Here is a 12,645-nt window from a genome sequence, read left to right on the forward strand (position 1 = left end):
GATATAACAAGCTGTGCAGTGTTTTTCAGCAGAGATGATGTGGCATGCCGGCTTTCACTGGTGCCCCAGCCTCTGATGAAGTAAGATTATCCTGTGACAGGACTGGAGAAGAAAATGGTGGGTGGGTGGGGGGGGGGGGGGGGGTGGAAGGGGCAGATCATGCACCTGTCTTCCACATGGGATATGATCCTTGTGGAAAGGGGTTGGGAGTTGCATAGTGGTGGACTAGGTCTTGCACCTGGGTCTTCCTCAGGAATATGATTTTTGGGTGAGTGATAGAAATCACTATAAGAGGGTGGGAAGGATCTTAGATAGGATGTCCCTCATTTCAGGTCATGTTGCGAGGAATAATCAAAGCTGTGGCTAAGAATATGGCTCAGTTGTTCCAGTCCAAGGTGATGACAAGTATGCTGCTTTTTAGCTGATTCTTGATGGTGATGGGAGGATTGGGGGTTTGTGAGGATGGGGCATTATTGATTCATTGAGAGAGTATGGGACCAAACAGCGAGGTCATCAGTCCCATGATTCCAAAGGGGGTTACGTAAGAAAGGGAGTCTGCTAAAAACGAACGGAATCGGTCAGAGGATTCAAATTGTGAAAGAATGAACATTTAACACACACAGTATAAGCATAAAAGGTGAGACCAAATCTAAAAACTGGAAAAAGAGACGGGGCGAGGGGCGGGCGGTCATGGGATCACAGAATGTGAAGACTGCTAAAAGAGTCCCAATCACAACCAACACACCCCTGCTCCAAGACTAAAGGAGAACCTTATATCTGGAAATAAAAACCACTTTCACGGAGGAAACAGAGAACCAGGTGAACCATCCGTGGATCGTCTGCTAATGTTAAATTTAAGGAAGCAGGAAGACTATATGTAGCATGAAGGGTCGAAACAAGGGGACATGCCACCGGTATGTGAGATATCGTCAGTCTGGTGCCACAACTACATTGTGGGTGTGGGTCGTTAAGTAGGAGGAAAAAATGGGTAAACCAGGTATGACCAATGCATAAATGACATAAAACAGTGGACTCCTTCTAAGAGGGGTGGGGAAAAAAGTGCCCCAAACTGCAGTAGACTCCTTGATTGTGCGGAGTTTATTCCTATGAGCAGTAATGCTCCAGATGGCATTCCAATGGTGGGCAGACAGAGATTTGCCATAGATCCACAGCTGGAATCGGAAAAGGAATTGGGGGGGGGGGGGGGGGGGGGGTGTTAATTATCTGCTTCTCTAGCCAAACAGTCAGCCAATTCATTCCCTGGGATTCACACATGACTCGGGACGCAGAGATTTGACTCGGGACGCAGAGAACGATGACTGAACAGGTGGCATGCTCAAGGGCAGAGAGGTGGTCATGGATGGCAGAGACCAAGGGGTAGCATCAGTTGATAGCCTGAAGGTTGCTCATGGAGTTGGAACAAATTAAAACACTATGGAGGGAGGCCTGAGAAACAAAAAGGAGGCCCTGTAAATGGATAGAAACTCTGCTGTAAATACACTACATGATACTGGCAACAAATGGTGCTTGAAGCTGGTAGGAGACGTAAAAGCGTATTCCACCTTATCAGTAGTCTTGGAACCATCAGTGTAAAAGACAGTGGCATGCTGGAACTGCAAGGATGGCACATACAAGACGCCGGTAAACCATAGGAGCAACGGAGACCTTAGGACCCTGGAAGAGTGTGACCCTAATCCGTGGTCTAGGCACCATCTAAGGGGAGGTACGGGAGAAAAGACATGGGGTGCAGTCCAGTAAGTGCAGATGGAGTTCCCAGCAGAGGGTAGTGAGATGCATGCCAACCAGCAATCCCACCTGTGGGCAGGTGTTAGGAGGGAGACATCCCTCATTGGCAAAGAGCACAGGGTACACAGGATGGTCAAGGAACTAGTGGATGGCGACTGCATACGAAACAAGGAGTTGGCTCCGTCGGATGTGTAGAAGGGGAATCCCTGCTTCTGTGAGGAGACTATCAACAGGACTAGTGTGAAAGGCACCAATAGCCAGAGACACCCCACAATGACAGACAGGGTCAAGGAGATTCAAAGTGGAAGGAGCTGCTGAGCCATAAACTTGACTACCACAAACTTGACTACCACAATCGAGTCTGGACAAAACCAGAGCACGGTAAAGATGGGGAAGAGTGGAACGGTCTGCACCCCAAGATGTGTGAGCCAGGAGGCAGAGACCATTAAGCTTCCACATGCATGTAGTCTTTAGGTGGCGAGTGTGGGGCAGCCATGTCAGCTTGTTATTAAAAATAAGGCCCAAGAAACAGGACTCATTACAACATCAAGAAGCTGGTTGCCTAAGTAAAGTTCTGGATCAGAGTGTACTGTGGGTCAACAATAAAAATGCATAACCCACATTTTGGAGGAGGAAAACTGGAAGCCATGGGCAGTGGCCCACATAGAGACACGTCAGACGGCGCCTTGGAGCTGGCACTCAGCAGACGCCATCGAGTGGAAGTTGCATCAGAGGCAAAAATCGTCAACATACAACGCTGGGGTAACCAGAGGCCCAACAGACGTCACAAGCCCATTTATGGCAATGAGGAAGAGCGTGACACCAACTTGAACCCAGAAGAGCCGTAAAATAAAAACTCGTGGATAAAAATCGGCAGGGGACCACAGAAGCCCCAGTCATGGAGGGTAACTAAAATGTGATGGTACCAAGCCATGTCATATCATATGCCTTATGTAGGTCAAAGAACACTGCAACAAGGTGCTGGCAGTGAGTCACCCGTGAGCCAGATGTGATTGAAGACCCTGAGGAGCTGTTGCCTATGGAGAACATCCAAGTGTTGAGTCATCTGATTGTGAATGGAGTCTGGCCCTGTGACTGTGTCTCGTGAAGAGCTAAGAGCCTGCTACAGTTCCCATCCAGTAAAAGGAGCATTGTAGGGCTCAATGTGGTGTGGTGCGGGATGAAATGGGAAAAAGGGGGGGGGGGGTGGTCTGTTCCACTCTGCGTTTCTGAGGATGGGGCAGGGGAAATCTCTTGTTGAGGGGGACGGGGAGTGGGAGTAATGCCTGTCTGTGAGGGCCCTCTCGAGACTTTCAGCATTAGTAGCACTGTGCATCCTGCCAGCACCATGTAGGGGGAAAGGAAAAGTAGGTGTGTGTGTGTGTGTGTGTGTGTGTGTGTGTGTGTGTGTGTGTGTGTGTGTGTGTCAACTTCTCTATAGCATTTATAAATTTGTCTTCAGTATAACAACATGACATGGTCTCCTGTATTGAAGGTTTGTTTCATCCCCAAACAAGCACTGACTCACTTCTGCACTTCACTGTTGAAATTATGGTAGGCCTACATTTTTTGATTGCAGTTTTGTGAGCACTGAAATAATATGTTTGAAATAGAAAGAATTTTTTTCCATGAGTAACTGAGTTATTTGTTATTTTGTCTTACTGATGATAGAAGGACCTTAACATTTCTTCGACTTGCTTAGCCCTTCTGACTTTGAAAGTCAGCATGGGTTTCGAAAAAGAAGATCGTGTGAAACCCAACTCACGTTATTCGTCGATGAGACTCAGAGGGCCATAGACATGGGTTCCCAGGTGGATGCTGTGTTTCTTGACTTCCGCAAGGTGTTTGATACAGTTCCCCACAGTCATTTAATGGACTATCAGATAAATTGTGTGATTAGATTAAAGAGTTCCTAGATAACAGAATGCAGCTCATCATTCTCAACGGAGAGAAGTCTTCCAAAGTAAGCGTGATTTCAGGTGTGCCGCAGCGGAGTGTCATGGGGCTGTTGCTATTCACAATATACATAAAAGACCTTGTCGATAACATCGGAAGTTCACCGAGGCTTTTTGTGGATGATGCTGTAGTATATCAAGAGGTTGTAACAGTGGTGAATTGTACTGAAATGTAGGAGGATCTGCAACCAATTGACGCATGGTGCGGGGAATGGCAATTTAATCTCAATGTAGATAAGTGTACTGCAAATATATAGAAAGATCCTTTATCATTTAGTTACAATATAGCAGGTCAGTAACTGGGAGTATGCATTAGGAGTGATTTAAAAATGACCATATAAAATTCACAGTAAAGCAGCCAGTGGAAGATTCTGCAAGAGAGACACTCAGTAGCTCTGTACGGGCTTTTGTTGAAGTTTCAAGAACATACCTTCACCGAGGAATCAAGCAGTATATGATCTGATAATGCTCCCTCCTACGTATATGTCGCATAGAGATCATGAGGATAAAATCACAGATTAGAGCCCACACAGAGGCATACTGACAATCTTTCTTTCCATGAACAATACGAGACTGGAATAGAAGGGAGAACTGATAGAGGTACTCAAGGTACCTTCCACCACACACTGTCAGGTGGCTTGCGGAGTATGGATGTAAATGTAGGTGAACATTTTATTAAATGAAAAAGCATAAGTAAAATGTTGAGTTTTTTCTGAATACCATCCTGACTGGGTTTACTTCTATGTATTTTTGTAAATAAGCTGTTCCCATGTTAGTTTAGAGCAATTCTCTTCTGGCAGATCAACAAAAAATAGATGACTACAGCTTGTGACTGTTCACGATGCGGCTGGGTAATATGCATCTTAACCCAAAAGCTGCACTCATACGGAGTAATTCTTGTAGTAACATTTATTGTACACCGAATCAAGAGGAGGACCCAAAATTCAGCACTCTTGGATAAACAAGATCCCACCCACTAGTTTCAGGTCAGTGATGTACACTGACCAGTTTCCTTAACAGTGTTATGCTCGTATGTAGGCCTTCATTGTGCCACCAGAGAATACAGTGAAAGATTGTGTAAATTGGCAATCTCTTACGATGAAAATTGTATAATTTTTAATGGAAGCCTGTTCTTACTATCACAGGCCCCAAGAATTTATCATCAGAGCAATGTATAACAAGATTTTTATTTTCTTTTTCAGAGGTTAAGTAAACAGTTAGTTGCTGCCCTGGAGCTAAAACCTGGTGAAGATCTGATTATACCAGCACACATTCACTTTAAAAGCTTGATTTTAAGAAGTTATGAAGGCAAAAACAATGATCTGATAATTGATGCCCCTCCTCCAGACTATTTTTTGTGGTCTTGTAAAAAATTAATGCTAGAGAAAGCATCCACAAGAACCATGGCATAGCAGTTATTTATTTTTGTACAAGCAAAATAAATTTTACAATATAACAGCAAAAATTTATTATTTAACTGTAGAATGCTACTGTTTTAGCATTAGATTCATGTGCTTAATACACATAAGAATCACATCAATAATGTCTTACAAGTCTTTCATCCAATGTGAACTAACATAGCTGAACACAGTTTCTGCTTTATGTAAATTTTGTAACTAATGTGAGAGAACATGTTTTCCCTTCAGAATTCTCCTCATTAGAATCTTACGTCCTTCCAATGTAGACATGCGTGTCCTCCAACCATGTATTTTGATTCTTTTAGTTTCTTTGGGCCGTGGGAAATTATTTCTTACTTTGCAGCGGATCTGAGTGACAACTCCTGAAGGAGGATGCAAAAGGGAAGGTGCATTTATTGAATGCATAAATGCATATTGTACAGTAGTCATTGGGTAAAACATGTTAGCAGCATTTCTTGTGCAGCTCCTGAAACCAAAAATTAATGTTACAAAATGCTTCAATAAGAAAGCGAAAGTAAAATTACATTCTGAACTGCTGTATATATTTCTAATTGTCATGAGAATTTAAATACAATTATATTTTCAAACAGTAGTTACTCAAAGGAGAAATGCATGCAGCTAGATTCATGCAAATGTTCACTCAATAACTACAATACATAGTTGATGTGTAAATCCCCTTCAGCCTCACAGTAGGACATCCAAGATAAAGTGCAAAAAGTAAAATATCCAAAACGTTTTAGGCAGATGATAATCATAGTTCACAGCACACTCCAGACTCCATAATACACTGTATAATAGTTAAATATTTACAACAGGATCACTTTATATAATTTACTCCATTTGGTAATTACACCTGAACTTCTTTCAGTGAAGAATTGTCAAAGTTTCGCCAGGTCTGAGGGCTTATTCATAGAACTCTCAAGAATGATGCTAGGAAAGTAAGTGAAAAACTTAGCATAATACTACTGTCCAGTCAAAATATTTTGTTATTTAATGTTTAAAGAGTTTGGCACTGGTAACTCTACACTGTTGATGATGATTAAAAATAGAGAACTTGTAACAATGGCTAAATAAGAGGTTGTAGAAAGATTCAAATAACGCAGGTCTCAGAGCGAGATTTGAAACTTTCCCTGCGTACAGATTGTTCTATAAAATTTCTGGTGAACTACCAGATGTCTGCAACTTGCTGCCATGATATTTCGGCACAGAGTCTTTTGGCCATTCTCGTGTGATTACTGATAGTAAAGGCACTGAGCTTACATTTGTAAGACACCACCTGCACATGCGCAGTGTGTGTATTCGGTGTCACGCGTGCTCTGTTTGTCTGCAAGTATGCGTGCTGCGTCGTGCCCTCCATTGTGAAAGCTGCCACCACCAATATCAGATAGATTGTCTTCACATGGCAAATGTTGCCACCTACACAGAGCATAAAGTTTTTCTATGACAAGATCTCATGCAGAATTTAACTGGAAACTGCCATCTAAATTAATAAGGTACTCAGGCAGTCTTATTTCCATTGATTCAATGATGCTGGAACTCCAGAGGTTTGGCGTGGAAAAGGTGAGTATACCGCAGTTTTACAGTGCCCTGTGCACATCATTTGTCCTATGTAAGATATGCCGCATTCACATAGAATTCTTCGAACACCTGCCTTGCACAACTCTAAGCAGTCTTTAACAGATCCCAATAGTCCCGAGATTTTAGGAGGAGGACGAAAAACTGCTTTAACTTTGCCCCTTCCTAATATTCTGCCTATTTTGGCTGAAATCCAATATATGGTAATCACTGCACCATCTTTGATGCTGATAATCTGCAAATGGAACTTGACCACCCACAAACTGTGTTCCAGAACAATGGATATTCATTACAAGTACAGGGAATGCTACAGATGTACAAACGACAAGACAAACAAGAGGATAAGGCCTTCAAAACGACTGCCTAGTTACCATATATTTCATCTCAAAATAGGCATAATATTAAGAAGACAAAGTTAAAGCAGTTTTCCGTCCTCCTCCTAAGATCTCGGAGCTATTGGGATTCGTTAAAGACTACTTAGAGTTGCACAAGGCACATGTTTATAGAATTTGATGTGAATGTGCAAATCTTACATAGGACAAAACGACACACACAGTGCAAGAATGCATCATATAACATCAGTCTGTGGCGATACCTGTAAGACACCGCTAGCCCACGCCTCTCGGGGTGTGCGTTTAACCCCATTTAAATGACGCGCCAAGCGCGCGCCCAGCGGCTGTACGATTAATTAAATAATCGGCGTGCTAATCACAGTTGAAATCTCTGGTCCAGAGGGACGTGAAGAGGCTGTGGTCCAGAGAGAGAGTAGAGTCAGTCGAGTCTTGTTCAGTCTTAAGAGTCAGTAGAGCTAGAAAGTGTCTTGTGAAACGATCATTCTGTGGATAATATTAGTGTGATGATTTCTTTTATATGTGTTGTGTTGTCTTCTTCGATGAGTAAAAAAAAAAAAAAGGTAAAATAAATTTTTGTGATGTCCATCAATAAGTTCATTCCAGTAAAAATAGAACCACTTCCCTTCACACTTTTTTCTTTCTTTCCTTTCAACAACAAAACAAAAACAAAAAATTACCACCCATCTTTTTTTTTTAATTCCGGACATCACAAGTCGTATACTTGTCTCATCTAAGCCAACAAGTCCGCTATTGCACATGTCAAACTTTTGAAGCTCCATCATCAATGAATCAGCGGAAATACAATTTCCTGAATCCCGTATTAATCGAGACGGCGGTTTCCTGTTAAATGCTGCAAGGAATTCTGTCTTAGAAAAACTTTGTGCTCTGCGCAGGCAGCATCGTTGCCGTGTGAAGACATTCTATCTGATATTAGTGAATCCAGCATTCATAACGGAGGGTGCGCAATGCAGCAAACAGACTTCCAGACAAACAGTGCATGCGCCACGCCAACTGGGCATACCACGCATGTGCTGGCAGGGTATTTAATTCATGAGCTCAGTGCCTTTCCTATCAGTATTCACCTGAAGGTTGCCAGAAGACTCTGTGCCGAAATTCTGTGAAACAAAACAAATGAGTACCGTATTTACTCGAATTTAAGCCGCACCTGAAAAATGAGACTCGAAATCAAGGGAAAAAAAATTCCCGAATCTAAGCCGCACCTGAAATCTGAGACTCGAAATTCAAGGGGAGAGAAAAATTATAGGCCGCATCTCCAAATCGAAACAAAGTTTGCCCATTGTAATATGAGACACAATTTAGGTAGAATGAATGAAGTTACAGTAGTAAGCTTAGCAGTTACGCCTTATCGGGTAGCCATTGTTATGCGTCAGGCGCTCCGTCCGTATTTATACGGGTACCCTTGCTTTTCTACGTGCGTCGTCTGGTTTGAACTGATTGCTTATTTTTCTTTGATCTGATAAGCGCAGTTTTCTTTGCTATAGGTGCTTACGTCACTCTAAGCTGAAAATGCATTACTGTACTGTGTCATGCATAGTTTGTCGCATTCTGATAGTGCGTTTGTACGGCCTGTAGCCGCTCGCGGCATGGCCTGCTTTTGTGCGCGCTACAATTAAAAAACAAAAACAGAGTGAGGAATCGTCTCATTAGTGAAACAATGGCAAGAAACTGCTATTTGTTGTTGTCTTACACTGCTGTTTCTTTGATAATGATCAACAAGAACCAAATAATAGACTGCGTATGATAGAAGATGTTCTGAACGAGAGTTTAGCGAAAATTTTTCTCAGTTTGAAAATCTGTACAGGCGCCTCTTTAGTACATTACATTCTACACAGAAATTAGTCATCTTACATTTAAAAATCTAGTCAATTGCCGTGCTTCATTTCTGACTGCATCACTATTAAGCATAAGAATAATACGAATATAAACATGACATGATATGTATATTCTTCCGCGTTTGCTGTTGTCTCACTCTAGTTTCGTAGTTTATTAGGCAGACAGGATTTAAATGAGATAGCAGCAAACATGAAACAATACATGGCAAAATGTTTATATGCGTATTCCTCTTATGGTGAAGAGAATACTGCATGTGATTCACAATTTATAAAAGTTCCTATTAGCAACCATCTCTTCTCACAGATAGGAAAAAATTCAGAACGTAGCGTTGGCTATATTGACAAATATCCTAAACAGTCTTGCCAGTTGGATTTTCGTAGTACATTGAAATGCTGTGCTACATTCGAAGATGAGCAATACGGGATTTGTATTTACTTCGTTGGATAATATATGAAAATGCAGTGGTCGAAACTCGGGGCGCAGAAAATAGCTAGTCTTCCACTTAAAAAAAAAAAAATAAATAAAAAATAAAAAAATTATTTACTGAGGCAGAGGTTTTGGCGCCAGTATTTATCTTTGTGCCTACGAAGCACGCCTGTATAGCGCTATATATAATCGATGGCAGGAGTAAGTTGCGGCGGCACCCACCAACTTTTTTCAGAATTTCCGCTTGCTTTGCACTCGATTCTAAGCCGCAGGCGGTTTTTTGGATTACAAAAACCGGGGAAAAGTGCGGCTTAGATTCGAGTAAATAAGGTATTCAAACATAGACTGCTTGGAATATGCCCAGAAAAGAAATGTAATAGTGTTACAAAAATGGTTTTGGTGAAACTAATTAAGGTTTACTAATCAGAACTACTGATTGGTTACAGTGTACATTCCCTTCAAGGCTCGAAAAATGTGATACAAAAGAAGTCTTCAACATTGATGTAAGTGGTACACATCATCACCTCTTAAGGAACAATCGTAATCATAGGCGGGGAACTCCAAATAAATATTGTACTGCTAGGTGCAGTTCAGATGTGTCTGAAAACTACTCTTATTTGCTAGCAGTTTCAAACTGCAGTGTTTTAAAATGGTAAGAATATTATGGGTAGAATACATTTGAAACAAAATGTGAATGCTGACACCTCTACACTAATTGGTTTCTCATTTGGGTAAGAGATTTTTTATGAGTAAAGCATAAAGGTTGATAATTGTCCAGCACACTCAAATATTAGATTAAAAGCTATAACGCTTATATATTTTTTACCGATGTGTGATGGAGGTTCTGAAATTTTTCCATCAAAAGCAATTGCTCCAAAAATATTTACTCACAATCTAAGCAAAATTTTTCTCCATTAGTTTATAAGATACATTACACATATTTGACACAAAAGAGAATTTAATTTTTTTCCACCATTTTTCAGAGAGCCTGATTCTTTGGCTGCTCCTCAAAAAACTGATGGCTATTTAAATGGAGTTGACATTTAACGATGTGGTCCAACTTCATTTTGCAAGGGAATATTGTTGATGAGTCTAACAATGATGAATCACTATTTGCCCTGCATTCGCCTTGCAAGAAGTCCAGGAAAGGTATTCCCCTTGCATATTCTCATTCAGGATTGTTCTCTGATGGTATGACTGTAAAAACAGATTTGACCTTTGCAGAGAATGAGAGCCTTACAGTACATCAGTATGTGAAGGAAACCCTTTCAGAGCCTATTGTGCATTTATTAGGGTGGTTTTAACCCTAATATACACCCATAGGTTGCCAGAGTTCTTGGAGAAGTGCAGATTCATGGTATGGCTTGGTGTGCCTAAGGCCCTGACTTGAATCCTTTGTGCACTTAATGGGACCAGACAGGCTGTTGGTATTATTTTGAAACCCCACAGTACCTACTGGAAGCCCTCCTGAAAGTAATGGGAGATGGTTCCACAGGAGAACATTGCAACATTTATCAGAAACATGCCTGAAATGGTGGATGCCAAGACTGATTCAAGAGGAGATAATACATAATGAATTCCCTCAAAATTTGCTTAGAGTGTGAATCCATTTCTGTTAGGCCCTACTTCCTTATCTCTGGCTCAGTTTGTTTATAATTATTCTTTGTCCATTGTTAAACATCTAGATGAGACCATAACACAATACTGCATCATAAAATAGTATATCAGTCTCATAAAACTAACTAGAGTTTTAAAGTGAACTGTTGCGTTCTTGTGTAAGTCAGTGTACATTACAAACTCTACATGTAAAAGTGTGCAACATGTGTGGAGTTAATTATGCTCAGTGAACAGGGCGACAAAAAATGTGTTGGCAAAACCAGAAGTAAGATGTGCATTATTCATTAAAAGTGGTAATTATGTGTGTGCTGATTTGCACTTATTTATGGACTTTTATATTTAAATGAAGTATGTATTCAAAATTAATGAACAAAAAAACTCAAACCAGCCACCCAGTGATTACCAGTTTTGAGCACAACTGAGAACTACTGAAGCCAATCAAATTTTCCTACCTTTAGTGAATTAAAGTAACTTGGAAAATCTCAAAGTCACTTTTCTCAAAAGTTTTTGAGAATGGCATCAGACTGCTTTGGCAGATCAACACTGGACTCAACATACCGATACCACAAATACAAAAAATTACAAAAATTTGATGGCCATGTGGCCCTCTTGTAAGAAAACATGCAAAGTGATGCAATGTTTCTATGTAAGATTTTATTTGTGTATGAATTATCATTTACAAACAGTGACAAATCAATCATAGCAATATACACTACAAGTGAGTTTTAAGTCCACACTGCCTGAAAAATGTATAAACTACTATCATGATTTGTCAACATCTATGTTCTTTCAAAAATCACATCTCATCACTATTCTTCTGATGGGTCTCTAAATAGCAATTAGAATTTACAGTTCCTAACAGATATCCTACCATAGTTAATGGAATACATATCAATGGCCATAAGGCAGATAAGGTGGATAGATCACGTAACTAATGAGGAGGTATTGAATAGGATTGGGGAGAAGAGAAGTTTGTGGCACAACTTGACTAGAAGAAGGGATCGGTTGGTAGGACATGTTTTGAGGCATCAAGGGATCACAAATTTAGCATTGGAGGGCAGCGTGGAGGGTAAAAATCGTAGAGGGAGACCGAGAGATGAGTACACTAAGCAGATTCAGAAGGATGTAGGTTGCAGTAGGTACTGGGAGATGAAGCAGCTTGCACAGGATAGAGTAGCATGGAGAGCTGCATCAAACCAGTCTCAGGACTGAAGACAACAACAACAACAAAGGCAGATGTTCTGCCCATATAATTACAGACCTTTGTGACAGAATATGTAGAATTTGTTTGGGGAAAGACAAAATTGATGGACATTACACTTAACACCTCTGAATCTTTATCTGTGGGGGAAATTAAAACAATAGGTCTGCAAGGGAACATGGTTGACGCCCGAGAACATGAAATGCCAACATGAGCCTGTTCTGTGCCGTGTGCAATATTATCTGCCAGTGATCACTACTTATGAATGCGCAGGATCGATATTTCAAGAGCAACTAATATGACTTTCATAATAATGTACAGATGAACCATACCCGAGTTTGTGTTTGTTTGCTTTTTGTACAGTAGGGTGTAATTTGCGAAATGTCTCCTACTGTTGGAGGGACAGTGGATCGCAGTGTTGCTATCTTGTTACTATTTCATAAAGTTCTACATATATCTCTCACTGAAATCTTCTTTCTAGCCTTTTTCCAATACTTTTA

The 12,645-nt window shown here is 40.8% G+C and overlaps 2 protein-coding genes across 3 annotated transcripts in view; one reads left to right on the top strand and one right to left on the bottom strand.

Moving 5' to 3' along the window:
* The window catches only part of LOC126281724 (mitochondrial mRNA pseudouridine synthase RPUSD3-like), a 121,812-nt gene extending 116,698 nt beyond the window's left edge, over positions 1–5,114 (top strand). For both annotated transcript variants that reach the window (XM_049980903.1, XM_049980902.1), the window contains exon 5: positions 4,904–5,114. In XM_049980903.1, coding sequence (XP_049836860.1) covers positions 4,904–5,113 — 210 coding nt within the window. In that variant the 3' untranslated portion in view covers position 5,114. The remainder of the gene's footprint in view (positions 1–4,903) is intronic.
* The window catches only part of LOC126281725 (uncharacterized), a 53,666-nt gene continuing 46,121 nt past the window's right edge, over positions 5,101–12,645 (bottom strand). The window contains exon 3 of the mRNA XM_049980904.1: positions 5,101–5,585. Within this exon, the coding sequence (XP_049836861.1) occupies positions 5,318–5,585 (268 nt within the window). The 3' untranslated portion in view covers positions 5,101–5,317. The remainder of the gene's footprint in view (positions 5,586–12,645) is intronic.

The sequence above is a fragment of the Schistocerca gregaria genome, chromosome 7, assembly GCF_023897955.1.
Source record: "Schistocerca gregaria isolate iqSchGreg1 chromosome 7, iqSchGreg1.2, whole genome shotgun sequence".
Taxonomy (NCBI): domain Eukaryota; kingdom Metazoa; phylum Arthropoda; class Insecta; order Orthoptera; family Acrididae; genus Schistocerca; species Schistocerca gregaria.